General features: G+C 39.7%; 2 protein-coding genes across 3 annotated transcripts in view; one reads left to right on the top strand and one right to left on the bottom strand.

The window, feature by feature from the left end:
* The window catches only part of GNG2 (G protein subunit gamma 2), a 432,181-nt gene that overhangs the window by 96,746 nt on the left and 317,924 nt on the right, over positions 1 to 17,511 (top strand). The gene's annotated exons all lie outside the window — the stretch shown is intronic.
* Positions 1 to 17,511, bottom strand: part of NID2 (nidogen 2) — a 70,399-nt gene that overhangs the window by 21,536 nt on the left and 31,352 nt on the right. The window contains exons 7-10 of the mRNA XM_083368724.1: positions 16,563 to 16,763; positions 14,953 to 15,183; positions 11,796 to 11,939; positions 9,924 to 10,052 (exon numbers count right to left, since the gene is read on the bottom strand). Coding sequence (XP_083224850.1) covers positions 9,924 to 10,052; positions 11,796 to 11,939; positions 14,953 to 15,183; positions 16,563 to 16,763 — 705 coding nt within the window. The remainder of the gene's footprint in view (positions 1 to 9,923; positions 10,053 to 11,795; positions 11,940 to 14,952; positions 15,184 to 16,562; positions 16,764 to 17,511) is intronic.

Raw genomic sequence — 17,511 nt, 5'->3', positions numbered from 1 at the left:
TTTTCCTACGAGGGGTCCTTGGTGTTCTCTGAGCTTGGTTGTTTTCTTGTAGACATGTCATTACCCAAACTAAGTAACATCATCAATGCTAGTCTAGCACTGATGATGGGTAGTTTGGGCAATGACATGTCTGCAAGAAAACAATGAAGCTCAGAGAGCACCAAGGACCCCACAATTCAATCCTGAGCTACAAATATTCTCCTTTGTCATGTTATCCTACTTCAGAAACCTTATGTCAGGGGTGTCAAAATGGCAATGTCACGTGACCTGTCGTAATGTATCATGACTTTTTCCCCATTGTCAGCAATGGGGTGGGCGTGGTTTCACCATGACGCATCCGACCCGCGGGCCAGCAGTTTGACACCCCTGCCTTATGTGAAGACTCAATTCTCTGGAAAAGGCTCTAAAGGTAGGAAAGGTGGAAGGAAAGAGAAGACGATAACTAGCAGATAGGTGGATGGATTCAGTTATGGTGAAAGTGGGACCATCATTAGGAGACTTAAAAGAATGAGTTAGGGATATGTCCTCGTGGAGAAAATCTATATGGTTGCTAGGAGTTGAAAACTGGCTCGAAGGCACGAAATCATTCTTGGATTATGGGATAGGAATTTGTGCATGTGGGTGGTTTTATTTTTTTTAAATATGCTAAATCCATTTCAGAACTTACAGGTCAGTTTCTACATGTTTCCTGCCTCCAGCTAGAAGGAAAGCACACTACCAGTTATTGTGGTTATGGGTGAAATGGGCTCTAAGGGACCCAAAAAGAGGACTGGGAGTCATATGTGCCTTGGGGAATCAGAGTACCCACCCCTGTCGAAAATGAAACGGCACAATCTAGCAACAATTAACGTCCCACTTTGTTCATTTTTTTTCTTCTTTGTTTCTTTTAAAAATGGATGGCAGCTGGGGGCAGGCTGGACTTGAGTAAACAGAAAAATGGATAGGCAGAATTTAAAAACACTGACCGCTATTTGTGCGCAAGCACAAACGGATGCTCTGGAGTACATCAGGGTGTAATTTCTGTCTGCAAATCTTTAAAGGAGCCGCTGTGCTTTTTCCCAAGTTCATGCAGACCTAGGGAAAGTCACAGCTTCTTTGAAGAAGGAGCCCTCCTCTTCATTTTAAAATGCCCCTTTTCTCCCAAAACCCAAATGTTTCATCCTTTTTCCTGCAGTTATGTCCTGGATTAAAGTAACTACCCCAGTATGAGGACTGTCTTATACAACATATATTTTGTTTATATCTTGTTTTTCTTAAGAGTTTGCCCCGGAGGGTAGTATACACGGTCTGCTTGCTTTTGCATGATGTGATAAAGTGTGTTGGGGTGGTTGTTTTTTTTATTGTTTTACAGCCAGCCAGTTCGAGAATCTGACTGGACTGAATGATTGTCCAAGACCACCCAGCTGACTTCAATGGCTAAGACAATATTTTGCCCACTGAAGATGAAAAATTTAGAACTTCCGGTGGCTGCGCGGCGCCGGAGACAGCCTTCCCGGGCTGCCCGCGGCTCAGCTGAGTAATTTTCACCCGAAACAGCGCCGATCAGCTGTTCGGGTGAATTTGAAGCCCCCTCCTCGGGAGAAGAGGAGGGGGTGAGGCCCCAGGTAGGGGTTGAGTTCTCCGGGGCCGCCTGAGCTTGTAGCTTGGGCGGCTGAAGGATCGAACTCCCCCGTAGCCTGGGTCGCTCCCAGCTGGCCAGCGTCTCTGCTCCGGATTTCTTGGAGCAGAGCCAGGCGTTTGCGACCACCCCTGCTTGAAGGAATGACTATGGATTAAAAGGAGCAGGCAGAGCGGTACAAGAGGAAAAGGTGAAGAGGATTATTATATTTTACTCTCGAGCTTGATGGACTTTTTAAACTTAAAGTGAAAGTGCGTCACAAGTGAAAGTAAAAGATGGCGGCTAAACCTCCCCCAAAAACTCTTCGGAGTGCTGGAACTTCTCCGGTGCAACAATCATCATTGCAGGCGTTGCATCCTCCTGATGTATTGACACCGAAGGATTTACAAGATGCTCTTGAAAAACATGCCCAGGTAATTCTGGAATCAATGGGTGATAAATTTGCAAAGATGGAGGTGAAATTGGAGAAATTGGAGGAGAGAATGGAAGAGAGGATGGAACAGAAGTTCAGTGTGATGAAGGTAGACATTTTGTCTTCAGTGCATAAAGTGGCTGAATGTGTGGAAGATCTGGATGAAAAAGTGGAAGATTTGACTCAAAAGAATGCCATATTAGAAGCAAAAGTATTGGAGAATGAAGATTTAAGGGACAAAATGGACAGAGAACTGAGTCTTGCTCAATATTACCAGATGCAGTTTGCTGTTAGAATCAGAGGCTTAAAAGAGAATATTAAGGAAGATCTAAAGCAGCTGATTTCTGAGGCTCTGGAAGTGGTATTGAATCAGCCAGCATCTGAAATAAAGGGAGGCATGGACAAAGTGTTTCGTGTGAATTCATGGATTGCTAGACAGAGAAAGCTGCCTAGAGATGTGGTGGTTTATTTTGCAAAGAGGGAAATTAGAGATGAAGTTATACAAGCTGCCTATGATGCTAAAGTTGTGATTGCTGACCAAGAAGTTCTGGTTCTAAAAGAAATTCCTCCAAAGATTTTAAGGAGAAGGAAGGATTTTACATTTCTTGTGCAAGAGCTCAAGCAACGAGATATAAGGTTCAGATGGGAGATTCCAGTTGGGTTGATGGTGATGCATGAAGGTAAAAGGTACCGTCTGGTTACTGTGATGCAGGCGCGTGATTTTTACAATAACGTTTTAAAAGCAACCCCATTAACACTTCTGGAAGCTGCAAAGGGATCTGGAGAAGGAGAACATCAAGAGGCTGAAGATGGACAGACAGAGGAGAACGGTGCTGGAGGAGATCAAGCTACAACTTCTTTGGATGATCCTAGAGAGCAGAGGGTGACGCGTGCTGCTTTAAAACGATAAAAAAAAATAAAAGAACAAGATCAGCAGAAGTCTATGGAATTTCCAAAATGTACTTACAGCCAAGCAGTGGGAGGAGCACGGCCTAAAAAAGATAGTCCTATCAAAGCAGTGCTCCAAGAGCTTTGGGATGATATGCATGGCAACTAAATTTTTAACTTGGAACGTTAATGGACTAAATTCACCACAGAAGAGGAAGAAAGTTTTTCAATATTTAAAACAATTCAAGATAGATGTTATATGTTTGCAAGAAACGCATATTAGGGTTGTGGATCAAAAGTATTTATCGAACTCAAGGTTGGGTACGCAATTTGTTGCTTCTGCAATGAATAAGAAAAATGGAGTGGTTGTTTATGTTAAAAGTGCTTTAACAGCAGACTTAATTGAAGCAGATAAGCATGGAAGATACGTTATGATAGAGCTGCTGCTAGAAGGTAAAAAGACGCTTTTAGTTGGATTATATGCTCCTAATCAACAACAAGCTGACTTTTTTAGTTTACTTCATACAAAGCTTACCCAGCTGGATTATAAATCTTTTATTTTTATGGGGGATTGGAATGGTGTTTTGGATGTACAGATGGACAAGGCTGGAGTTTTTAAGCGCGTCCCAAGTCATGCTAGACTGCCTAAATCCTTTTTTGAAATGAAGGATGACTTGGAACTGCGAGATATTTGGCGTGAGAGACATTTGCAAGAAAAGGATTATACTTTTTTTTCTGATAGACATCAATCTTTTTCCAGGATCGATTTTATTTTGTTGACTAATGATTTTTTTTTAAGGACTAAGAAGGTGAAGATTTGTGCAAGAACTATTTCTGATCACAGCCCAGTTTGGCTAGAGATTGATAAGGAGAATAGAGATAGGCGCTTGTGGCGCGTAAATGAGAATTTGTTTAGAAATCAGAGAAATGTGGAAGAATGCAAACAGCGGATGAAGGATTTTTTTGAAATTAATATGAATAAGGGCACCTCTTTGGACATGGTTTGGGATGCTAGTAAGGCCTATATGAGAGGGGTGTTGATATATATGAATAATAAACATAGACGTGCTGTGGAAGCTAGGAGGAAAGAACTGGAGAATGAAATAAAGGAAAAAGAAAAGGCTTTGATTTTGAATCCAGAGGATGTGAAGATTAAGGAGGCTATTAGACTGTTAAGAGGACAATTTGATAAATTAATGGCTGACCAAGTGGCAACCAATTTGCGGTTTGCCAGGCATAATATCTTTTGCAACGCCAACAAACCAGGTAGATGGTTAGCTTATAGATTGAGGAAAAAGCAAAGGGCTTCTAATATAGACAAAATTGAGCATAAAGGAAGGGTTGTGTTTCAACAGGACCTTATCAAGGATGCTTTTGTGGATTTTTATTCTAAATTATATGCTAAGGAGAAAATTAATGAAAATGACATTGATATATATTTGGAGAATGCTAGCATCCCAGTTCTTACGCAAGTACAAAAAGAGGGGATTAATCAATTAATTACAGAAGAAGAAATTTTTACAGCAATTAAGGAATTGAAGATGGATAAAGCACCAGGTACGGATGGTTTGTCTGCGGCTTATTACAAAAATTTACAATTAGAGATGATGAAACCGTTAAAGGAACTGTTCCAGACAATTCAGAGGGGGGGGGGAAAGGTGCCACCGTCTTGGAGAACAGCTTTTATTTCCTTGATTCCGAAGGAAGACCAAGATGCTACTCAAGTTAAAAATTATAGACCGATATCGCTTTTAAATACAGACTACAAGATATTCGCTAAGGTGTTGGCTAATAGACTGATGAGGGTTCTGCAACAGGTGATTCATGGGGACCAAACGGGGTTTATTAGTGGTAGGCAAATGAAAAATAATGTGAGGCATATAGTTGATGTGTTAGAGTTTTTGGAAAGGAACAACCAGATCCCTGCGGCGCTAATTTTTTTAGATGCTGAAAAAGCTTTTGATCAATTGAATTGGCAATTTTTGATGAAAGTTTTAGACAAAATGGATTTTGGGGAAAATTTTTTACAACCGATTAGGGCATTATATCAAAAACAAACTGCCCGAATTATAGTTAATAATAGTCTGACAGAAGCATGTAATATTGAGAAGGGCACAAGGCAAGGGTGTCCGTTATCGCCCTTGTTATTTGTGTTAACATTAGAGATATTATTGGTTAAAATACGGAATTCGGAAAAAATTGAGGGTATACAAATTAGAGATCAGGATTATAGATTGAGAGCATTCGCAGATGATCTGGTTGTTACAGTGACCCAGCCAGAGAACTCTGTTGTGGACCTGATAGAGATAATAACACAATACGGCAAGGTTTCTGGATTTAAAGTTAATATACAGAAAACCAAAATTTTGGCCAAAAATATGACAGTTTCGCAAAAGGCTCTCTTAGAAGGATTAACTGGATTTGAGATTGTTAAAAGGGTTAAATATTTGGGGGTGCTTTTGTCGCCCTCTAATACAAAGTTATATAAAAATAATTATGAAAAACTATGGGGGAAAATTCAAAAAGAATTGGAGAGTTGGGAAAAATTGCAATTGTCTTTGTTGGGACGGATTGCAGCAGTGAAAATGAATGTCCTGCCTAAATTTTTATTTTTATTTCAAATGATACCGATTCTTAAGAAAGATTCTAATTTGGAGGAATGGCAGCGAGGTATCAATAAATTTGTTTGGGCAGGGAAAAGGCCAAGAGTTAAACTTAAGATTATGCAGGATACTCGTGAGAGACGTGGTCTTAAAATGCCCAATCTTAAACTATATTATGAAGCTGCTGCACGATTTGTTGTTTGGCTGGCATGCATATTTGTTGTATGACAAGAAGGTAGACAATGTGTTTAGAGTGCATATTCTAAGACAGGCATTGTTGAGAGTTTGGAAGAAGTATAGACATAAGCTAGATTGCAAGATACCACTGTGGGCAATTCCAAAACACGCAATAGAAAATATACATGCTGGTTTCAAACATGATGTGACTACGTACAAGGAGATTCTGAGCTTGGAAAGAAATGTCTGGTGTTTGAAATCATATAGCCTCTTGCGAGAAGAGAAGGTTGTTCAGAATTGGTTTCAATATACTCAGCTACGGGCTAGGTGGAAAGAAGATCAGAAAAATGGTTTTACAATGACTGATGAAAATCTGATAAAGCAAATCAGAAATCAGGGTCCAGCACATATCAAATGGATATATCTTGCATTGATAGAGATTGACTCAGAAACAGAGCTTGTTAAAGATTGTATGATTAAATGGGCCCAAAATATCCAAGAAGTTATTACAATGGATACATGGGAAAGGATTTGGGTGAGGAACGTAAAATTTACACAAGCTCAAAATCTAAGAGAGAATTTTTACAAAATGTTTTATAGATGGCATCTAGATCCTAAAAAGCTTGCAAGTATGTATCCGAATTATCAGCCTAAATGTTGGAGGTGCGGTGACGAAGACGCAACATATTTTCACATATGGTGGACTTGTAAAAAGGTTAAGGCTTTTTGGATAAAAGTCTGGTGGAACATGCAGCAGATTTTTAAACAGAGGATAAAGTTTTGTCCGCAACTTTTTTTGTTGGGAATAATTACAGATGCTACAGTTGTGGACACTAAGTTGATGTTGAATTTAATTACGGCAGCAAGACTCTTAATAGGTCAGTATTGGAAGAAGGAGGAACTGCCGACTATAGAAGAATGGACTTTAAAGGTTTCTGACCTGGCAGAGATGGCAAAGATATCGGCCTATTTGAAAGATCATTCGCAAGAACGCTATATTATGGAGTGGAGAAAATGGATTGAGTATATCCAGAACAAATACGGGACTAAGAAGTTTCATGTAGCATTTGAATAAGTCTTCCTTTCTTTTTCCCTTTTTTAATGTATATTTTTATATATTCTATATTAATAGTGTTTGTAGTTATCCTATATGAGCTAGAGAGTGATAGATTTTAGAGTTTACGGTTGTTAGCATATGGTTGTTTATGATTCTTTTTTTTTGTTTTTTATACCTTGTACTTAGCTCTGGGAAGTCGGGGGGGGGGAGGGGGGGAGGGGTAAGGAGGGAGGGATAGGGGAGGGGTAGGGGGGTTTGTTAAAGATAAAATGTATGATAAAACTTTTCAATAAAAAAAAAGATGAAAAATTTACAGGATGAGAAAGGCATTGCCTGTTCTTAAAAATAAGAAAGAAAGTACAAAGCATCTTCCCACTCTTCCTTTCTTTATTCAAATTTATAATCTGTTCCTGTTGCTTTACATCAAATCAACTCTACAGCTTTCTACTGATTTTAACTAGAGCTGAGCACGAAAGCTTGTGCTCATTGTGCATAAAATCGTTTTTCCAAAGAATGCATCAGAAATAGTACTATAGAGAAACATATGAGAAAAGAGGGGGAGGAAATCTAAAATTGTCATACTCTTACCTGACTCTAGAGCTAGGTAATTTACATGATTTATAAAGAATAAACAGTAGAATTTCCCGAGATAAAATTCACCTGCATAATTTTCCAGCACCTTAAAGATTTAGTTTATGACATATGAGAATGGGTTCATTCTGGAATAACATGAAAGTACTGAAAACCGACTCTCCTTGCCAAATATAGAATTTCTTTTGTTTAAAGTAATCAACAGTTGGGCTGTTTTAATCCTTATGGTCAAAATTCATGTGAACAATACCAAGTAAAACCTCAGGCGTTAAACCAGCAAGTTTAACAAGTTTTTTCTCTTTCCAATCTATCTTCATTCCCCCAATTCTCAACCTCCCTGCCTTTTCTTGACAGTTTCTTAGTTGTCAGTGGAAAGTTAATTAACAACAGGCTGGAAAACAAACATGCATTTTCCCCATAAGGCAGAGAATTATAATTATCAATATTGAACAAACATAGAGATCCAACAGAATTTCTGCTTCCTGAGATTCTCAGCTCTTAACAAGAAAATAAAAAGAGAATGTATTATTATTTAAAAGATACACAACTACAAAGCAGATTAACAATCTGCCGAAATTAGCAAACAATACAATACAAACTAAAAATCAAGTATGAATAACCGAAGACCGTACAGCAAAACTAACAACCAGAACTTCTCTCATCAAAACTGTTCAGTTTTGACTCCAACCAGAAAGCCCAATGGCAAACTGTGAGAAGCGAGGCTTCATGATACAGATGGAAATTTAGTGTATTTGATGTCAGGTTGCCAATTACCTCAAAAGTGAGGGTAATTCTCTATACCACAGGTGCCTTTTGTCTGCCTAAAACCATGATCAATGGTGAGGGATATCCATAGTCTCTGTTGTGAGATTAAAGAGATGTGTTGGAGAGACATGGACAAGAGAAAGACATGGACAAAGTCAACCCCAGTTTCTACTGGAAAACTAAGTATCCTAGATCAAGGTAATTCCAAAACCACTATGAAATTCCTGGAAGCTTGGCATTGAAACAAATCAGCCATCAACATAGAAATAAACCACATTTACACACCATTCAAAAGGGACAATAAAAAAGCTAAGAAGAAAACAAAACAAAAAAGCAGTACACATCCTTTCCAGCAGCCAATAATCAGATAAACAAGGATTAACCCCAGACTAACAATCAGTGGGTTAGGACGCTGAGCTTGTCGATCAGAAGGTCGGCAGTTTGGCGGGTCGAATCCCGAGTGCCGTGTAGCAGAGTGAGCGCCTGTTACTCGTCCCAGCTTCTGCCAACCTAGCAGTTCGAAAGCACGTAAAAATGCAAGTAGAAAAATAGGGACCACTATGGTGGGAAGGTAACAGCATTCCGTGTGCCTTTGGCGTCAAGTCATGCTGGCCACATGACCACGGAGACGACCTCGGACAAGCGCTGGCTCTTCGGCTTTGAAACGGAGATGAGCACCGGCCCCTAGAGTTGGAAACGACTAGCACGCCTGTGCGGGGGAACCTTTACCTTTACCTTAACAATCAAGCAGAAAACAATACCTAATTCAGGAATTACCAACAGAAAAAAACCCACACTTCTACCAATACCTTCAGGACAAGCTACTTTATAAACAGCGAAAAAACCTCACACTAACACTCATGATGTTACCTACTTTGATAATGAAACATCTGCAAGCAAATAACCAAATTCAGAGAGCACCAGGGGCTCCAAAGGAAAAATGAGTAATATTGTATGCTTCTGACAAAGAGAAAGGGGAAGAATATAATAGATCTCTATGAAGAGGGTCTGTGCTGCAGCTGCCAAAAAAACCAACACAGTGCTAGGCAGCATTAACAGAGATCACGTGAAGGGTTAATACCACTTTACAATGCCTTGGTAAGGCCACACTTGGAATACTGCATCCAGTTTTGGTCACCACAATGTAAAAAAAGATGTTGAGACTCTAGAAAGAGTACAGAGAAGAGCAACAAAGATGATTAGGGGACTGGAGGCTAAAACATATAAGGAACAGTTGCTGAATTGGGTATGTCTAGTTTAATGAAGAGAAGGACTAGCGGTGACATGATAGCAGCGTTCCAATATCTCAGGGGTTGCCACAAGGAAGACAGAGTCAACTTATTCTCCAAAGCACCTGAAGGCAGGACAAGAAGCAATGGATGGAAACTAATCAAGGAGAGAAGCAACCTAGAACTAAGGAGAAATTTCTTGACAGTTAGACCAATCAATCAGTGGAACAACCTGCCTCCAGAAGCTGTGAATGCTCCAACACTGGAAGTTTTTAAGAAGAGACTGGACAGCCGTTTGTCTGAAATGCTATAGGGTTTCCTGCCTGAGCAAGGGGTTGGACTAGATGACCTCCAATGTCCCTTCCAACTTTATTATTGTTGTTGTTGCTATCCTAAGACGTAATTCTATTAGTTGATAATCATTAGACTTTGTACAATGTGCTATTTTATCTCAAGATCTCTTCTTTTTTGCTCTTCTCTCCTCAGCGGATCCCAAAACTGCAAGTTTTTTGGCCAATGTTGCCCAGGTCTTGCATTCCCTCTGCTCAGGGCAGGCCCTCCTCAAAATAAAGCAATCCCATACCTATGCAAGAAGCCCGGTCAGGTGCCAGCTGGTATCCTCTGGGACATTCACATCGATAGCTGCCTGGTGTATTGAGGCACCAAGCACCCTGGCCACATCTGCTGAAGCCCTCAGTGCATTCATTGACATCTGAGAAGGGGCAACAAGATTAATGGGACAAATCAACATCCAGGACCAAAGCAGCAAAGCTTCCATTCATATTTTCATATGCTACAGCACAGACCTTTGGAACCGTTTACTGGTGGAGCTCCGGACGGCTCCGGACGGCTCCCAACCTTCGCTCCTTCCGACGTGACATAAAAACATACTTATTTGAACAAGCCGGCCTGGTCTGATGGGTTTGGGGTATTTTAATATTAACTGTATTAATTTTATTGGAATTGGGCTGTATTATTTAATTCTTTTTTAACTTTTGTACATTGTATTTTTACTGTATTTGCCCTGTACAAACACTGCCCTGAGTCCTTCGGGAGAAGGGCGGTATAGAAATTAAATTATTATTATTATTATTATTATTATTATTATTATTATTATTATTATTATTATTATTATTATTATTATTATTATTATATATTATAACCATTGACTCCCTGGCTTCTCATCTGTCTCATTCCAGTTAGGACATTCAACCTTGTTTCAACTATGAAAACACAGTTGGATCCAAATGATTCCAGATGTTTGCAAGTGGGAAGTCCCAAAGCATAATCTCCGAAATGTGTTGAAAACTCCAGTTCATCTTTAAGTGATGCCAGCAGATGGGTAGAAATGACCTTCCCTTTAGTTTAGCACAGGTCTGGACATGAACAGATCTCTGGTAAGTTTAGCCACTACAGTCTGAAGTAAGTTTATCCTAACTCACAGAATCAAAGAATCATAGGGCTGGAAGAGGCCTTGGAGATCTTCTATTCTAGGGGTCTCCAACCCCTCGGCTGTGGCCCCATTTGGAAACGAGCTGTGCAAGCAGCTTGTGGGCACTCAGGCATGAATCTCCATTTGTGCGAGTGGCGGGTGTACATATCTGCTGCTTGTGCAAATGGAGCTGTGTATGCTCACACACACACCTGCCACCCACACAGAACCATTCCGTCTCTCTTCCCCCACCCCCCACCCCGCTTGGCCACCAAGCCGGAAAGCTTGGGGACTGTTATTCTAGTCCAACCCCCTGTTCAAGGCAGAAGTCCTTATATCATCCTGGACAGATCGACTCTGCTTGTGAGAAACCAGTTGTGAAACATACAAACAGCAAACATCTGATTGTGGAATGCTGCAACATAACTTTTGCAAGCATGAGAACCAGTCATAAAGTTATTTTTTCAGCACTGTGGTTCACTTTGAATGATCACCAAATAGGGCAGTCAGTCATGACTTCCTGTATTTGGGAAGAGCAGAGGGGTAACATAATAGTAAGCCACTGCTTTGTAGGTCCAAGTTCAGACCTCGGTATCTCTAGTAGAGTAAGAAATGGTCCAATCCAAATCCATAGAGATCCACTGGCAATTCATTCAGAAAAAGCAATTTGTGCTTCTCACATGTTGATGAACTACAACCTTCCATAATACTGACATAGATTAATCTACAATTCTATTTAGTAGTTGTGTTAACATAAAATGCTACCCCAGGCTAAAGACAAAACAACTATATGTATGCCATGTACTAAACTTGATTATTTTTAATGATTTTTCCTAGTATACTTTCTGAATTTACCAAAAATGGGCCAATTTAGTAATAAAGCTAAGTATCTTCTGCAAACAGAGTTACTACAGGTAGCATCTGCTGTTCCACAAGGGAAATCTGTAAACTCACAGCATACTCCTAAGACAAAATGTCAGAGCTTTGAGACAAGACAAGAAGTAAAAGATTTGTCCTACTCACCTACGCATTCTTTGCCATCTCCCCAATACCCAGCGGTGCACTCACAGAGGTAATCCAGACCAAGCCCTGGCTGGCATCGTGCCATTGTGTCACAAATGTGGGTGCCATCATAGCATGGGTTCACTGCAGTTGGCCTAGAATTGTCTAAAACAGCAAGAAAATCTGTGAGAAGAGATCTTTTGTATCTATATCTTACCCTTCCTCTAAAGAAGCTAATTCAGATAGTCTCTGTTGAGTTCTCACAAGTTCTTTGTGCAAAAAAAGAGAGGAGAAAAGATATTTCTCTTTGAAGAAGCTTCTGGGTGTCTGACTTAGACCAAGGAGGCTATTTTAAACCTAAGTTTCCATGGGTGCAACTTCCTCTATCTATGAACCCAACACACCTTCTGCACCCAGATGAAAGAGCAATCATTCTGATCATTATCAAGAGCGCATCCCAATCCAGGTGTGTTACAACTACATTTGCCAGAATTTTAGACGACATGGGAGTGTTTTCTCCAACCTGAAGAACATCATGTTGTAGGAGACTGTCCTAACTGATGTTTCTAGCAACGGATCCATCTGAGTAGAGCAATCATTTGCCCAGTTAGATGTCTGAACTCAATAGTGCCTGATGGCAAAGAAGCAAATATTGATTCCTCCATAAAGAAACAAAACTCAAAATGCCAAAAAACATGCCAGAAACTTAGCGTGTTAAAGGGAAGCTCTCCAGTGACAGCTTCTAATTATCTTTGTGCAGGATGTGTTGTCTGTTACAGTTTGGCTGTGGTTCTGGTTAATTTGGGTACCTATATTTCCAATACAATTTATTTCCTCTGTGAAAATTGGCCAGAATGTTAGACAGAAATAGAGAAACTGGGGCATGTTTCACAGCGTCTCATTTTTTGAGATAGAGCCTTATCAAATCCCTGAAGGCAGGAGGTCATTACTGTTTGGAACATATTAACTGTGACAGGTGATTGGGAGCTCAATGTTCTCAGGGCCGAAAGGTCTGTTATGTCAATAATAAAGAGTTATATAGAGTTTTAAAAAGTACTCTTAAAAAGGATAGGAGGGATCTCCCTGTCATACTAACAGAGGACAACTGATTATGATGACTTCATCCTGACATGCAAAATTCTTATCTAGATGGAATGGAATGGAATGGAATGGAATGGAATGGAATGGAATGGAATGGAATGGAATGGAATGGAATGGAATAGAATAGAATAGAATAGAATAGAATAGAATAGAATAGAATAGAATAGAATAGAATAGAATAGAATAGAATAGAATAGAATAGAATAGAATAGAATAGCTTTATTTGGCCAAGTGTGATTAAACACACAAGGAATTTCTCTCTAGTGAATAAGCTGGAGTGCCTGGCAAACATCTGCCAGGTTTGAGATGGAAAACCTGACATTTAGATTGTCTTCCTCAAGCTGATACCCCTTAAGAAGTTGCACTACATTCCCATCATCCTTAGACAGCCAGTCCTACAAATGTAAATAATGAAACCCTTTTATTGATATCATTACTATTATTATTATTACTCTCTTACTTGTGTCCAATCACACTTGGCCAAATAAAGTATTCTATTCTATTCTATTCTATTCTATTCTATTCTATTCTATTCTATTCTATTCTATTCTATTCTATTCTATTCTATTCTATTCTATTCTATTCTATTCTATTCTATTCTATTCCATTCCATTCCATTCCATTCCATTCCAGTGTTGACTTCAAACACATCTGGAGGGGGTATAAATGTAATGACAGCAACCAATAATTATTCCACCATTTTTCATAGATTTCAAGTGGACTAAGTTTTCTATATATACTGTCTCCAGGAATTACAGCTGGATAAACACTCATCCTTCAACTATGGCTGTGTTCCTTTTTTTAACCTTAAATTTGGATTCTTAATCCTGAAATCTGGAACTCATTTACATACTTAAGAGTGGGAGCGGAAGACAACAAACTGTGCTTCTTGTTGTTAGGGAAGCCATAGACACACACACACACACACACACACACACACACACACACACACACACACACGGTCTTGGAGGGAGGCACTCTAAACTTTCAGCCCACACGCTCTGAAATCTCTTTCTTATCAGGCAGGAAGTCTGGCTAATCCTCACTGATTGCTTCAGGAAGAGTAGTTTCACAAGCTCAGGGAAGGGTAAAGGGGTGAAAAAGGCAGCAGAGAAGTCAAAAGGCATCTCAGTTTCTATTCCCCCCCCAAAAAAAAAATTATCCCCTCCAAAACAGTATTTGAGAGTGATACCAATAGAAACAACTTGCATGCCTATACAGATAGTCCTCTTACGATCACAACTGAGTCCAAAATTTTTATTGCTAAGGGAGACCTATGTTGTGAGTTTTGCCCCATTTTACAACCTTTCTTGCCAACGTTGATAAGTGAATCACTGCAGTTGTTAAGTTAGTAACACGGTTAAGTGAATCTGGCTTCTCCATTGACTTTGCTTATCAGAAGGTGGCAACAGGTGATCACATGACCCCGGGACATTGCAACTGTCATAAATAGAAGCCAACTGCCAATCATCCAAATTTTGACCGTGAGGCTCCTGCAATGGTTCTAAATGTGAAAAATGGCCCTGTCACTTTTTTCAGTGTCGTTGAAACTTTGAACGCTCACTAAATGAACTGTTGTAAGTCGAGGACTACCTGCATGCTGAAGCAGCTTTTATTTTTCAAAAAAAAAAACCAAAAAAAACAAAAACCCTCTAGTCTACAACACTTTGACTGACAGTCCCATTTACAAATCTGTTTCTGAGGATAGGTGAATTTTTCCTTCCATGTTGGAAAAGTAATTCTGGCTGTTCCTTGGAGCTCACTATTCAGGAGAATCTGCCTGGAGTGACCATTATACCTTCGAAAGCAGGTAGGGCCCTGCAGAAATAAATGTTCCTTACATCTCAAAGCAAATGGTTACTTCATCATGGAAAACATTCAATGCAGATACACAGATTCTGCCTAGCCATTTGTTCTATGCACTAGTATAGAGGTATGGCTTTTCTTTTCAATATTATTATCTTAAGAGATTGGCAGCCAACACTTCCAAGGAATTAAAATTAGTAGAGACCTATAGAGAATGAAGCTGGAATGCGAAAGTGCCCCAAATCTCTCTCTCATCCCAATCCAAGCTCACCTCCTAAGGGTCCAATTTGGTTGGTAATGGCATACCGAAGTACCCTTTCCTCCTCATTGTACAAAGCAAAGATCCGGTCCACCGTCAGTTGCTGGGTAGTTCGAAGTAACCTGAGATGCCGTGCATGTGGACATTCTTGGTAGGTGATATTCTGGTGTAGCTGGTAGGAGAAGCTTTGGTTGACATTTCCAGAAATTAGGGAATATTCTCGATAAGAAGTGGATGTCACAACTATGAAAGATTTTTTTAAAAAAACAAAAAGTGTCAGACTCGGTTAGAACAAACGTTTTCAGACTTTCTTGGTTCACAGAGCTCTGAGGGTTGCGAAGGCATCATGCTGCAAATAAGACACTGCAAAACCCAACTTGGCAAATGGATATCACAAAAATTGAAAATATCCCATGGTGCCCCTGTTTGTTGCATTGCCCTGAGGTGCCACAGTATACAGTCCAGCAACTGCAATGTTAGAAGATCAAGGTAGTCTTTAAAAATGTGCAGTAACTGATGTAATCACACAGCGATGTATTTGTCAGCATGAAAAAATAGGGACACTTAAAACTGAACTTACAGAACTAATGCCAATTCCTCTCCTTTTTTAAAAAAAAAAATATCATTCCAGCTATTTATGTATATAAATGCAAATTAAGAAAAAAAATGAAATGATAACAGTTAGCTGCATAGCAGCTAATTTGCTTAATGGATGATAGAATTTTCATCATTTCAAATGTTCAGTTTAGAAAAGGGGAACTTTATTTATATCCTGTCTTTATTATTTTTATAAATAATTCAAGGCAGTGTGCAGCAGCAACCAAAAAAGCTAACAAAATCCTGGGTTGTATAAACAGAGGCATAAAATCAAGATCATGAGAAGTACTATTACCACTTTATAAAGCCCTAGTAAGACTACACCTAGAACACTGCAGCCAATGTTGGTCACCGTATCACAAAAAAGATGTTGAGAGTTTGGAAAAAAAATTCAAAGAAGAGCAACTAAGATGATCAGGGGCTTGGACACCAAAACATACAAAGAACGGCTGCGGGATTTGGGTCTGGCTAGTCTAAGGAAAAGAAGAAATAGGGGAGACATAATAGCAGTGTTCCAGTATCTGAGGGGCTACCACAAGGCTACCACCAAAGCACCAGATGGAAGGACGAGAAACAATGGTTAGAAACTGATCAAAGAGAGAAGCAACCTGGAACTAGGGAGAAATTTACTGACAGTAAGGACAACCAGTGGAACAGCTTACCCCCAGAAATTGTGGGCGTTCCATCACTGGAGATTTTTTAAGAACAGACAGGACATCCACCTGTCTGAGACGATATAGGTTCTCCTGCTCAAGCAGTGGGCTGGACTAGAAGACCTCCAAGGTGCCTTCCAGCTCTATTCTATTCTATTCTATTCTATACTTAGTACTCCTCCCTCCTCCTATTTTAACTTTTCTATGTTAACTAGAGCTTTGAATATATCAACCAACTTGCATGTCATGGGATTCTTGTCTTTTTTAAAAAAAATCTATCTTAATTGCAAGATTGTGAAGGGAGGTGGACTTTGACAGCATGGCTTGCCTCCAAAAAGACAAATGATTATTTTATACAGCAATCAATCGTACCTGAATCCAAGTAATGGTATATCTCCTTATAAGGTGCTATGTGGACTGTAAAATTCTCAGGAATATAAGGCACTCGCCCTTGAATTTCAGTCCTAACACTGAGGTAATTTTCTGCATCCAGACCATCGGCTGTTTGCTGGATGAAAACTCTTTCTTCTCCTGGATAGAACGTAGCTTCCAGGTTATGAGTGAATTTAGCACCTGGGGAAGAGCATTAAGGGAGAAAAACAATAAAAACAATAAGCCCAGCATGAACCCACAATTTTATGGCCCTGAAATACAGCATCAGCTAAAATACAAGGCCAGACCCAGAGGAATGTGCTTCTAGTCTTTATGATTGTGACTGAAAGAAATACATGAGTATACTTCACAGTTCATTACTTCTTCCTATAGTGAGCTGGCATGAATAAGGGAAAAAACTAGGCAAATGTGTGGAACATAGATACAGGTAGTCCTCAATTTATGACCACAATTGAGCCCAAACTTCTGTTACTAAGCAAGACAGTTGTTGTTAAGTGAGTCTTGCCCTATTTTACCTTTCCTGCCACAGTTGTTAAGTGAATCACTGCAGTTAATTTAGTAACACCATTGTTGAGTGAATCTGGCTTCCCCATTGACTTTGCTTGTCAGAAAGTTGCAAAAGGTGATCATGTGACCCTGGGACACTGCAGCCATCATAAACATGACCGGGTTGCCAAGTGTCCAAATTTGATCACGTGACCATTGGGATGCTGCAATGGCGGTAAGTGTGAACAATGGTCATAAGTCACTTTTTTCAGTGCCTGTCAACACTGCTAACATTGGATGTTTTTGCATTGACAACAGATGGAGATGCAGCCATTTTCTTCTTTTTGCTTTTAGAGTTAGATGATGCTGGGGAGGAGGGGAATGTGCATGAGAATCTAGTAGACATAATAACACTGAACCTAACGTGAGAACCAAGGTTATT

Source organism: Vipera ursinii, assembly GCF_947247035.1.
Source record: "Vipera ursinii genome assembly, chromosome: 1".
In the NCBI taxonomy this organism is placed as follows: Eukaryota; Metazoa; Chordata; class Lepidosauria; order Squamata; family Viperidae; genus Vipera; species Vipera ursinii.
This window is presented reverse-complemented; position numbering and strand designations above follow the sequence as displayed.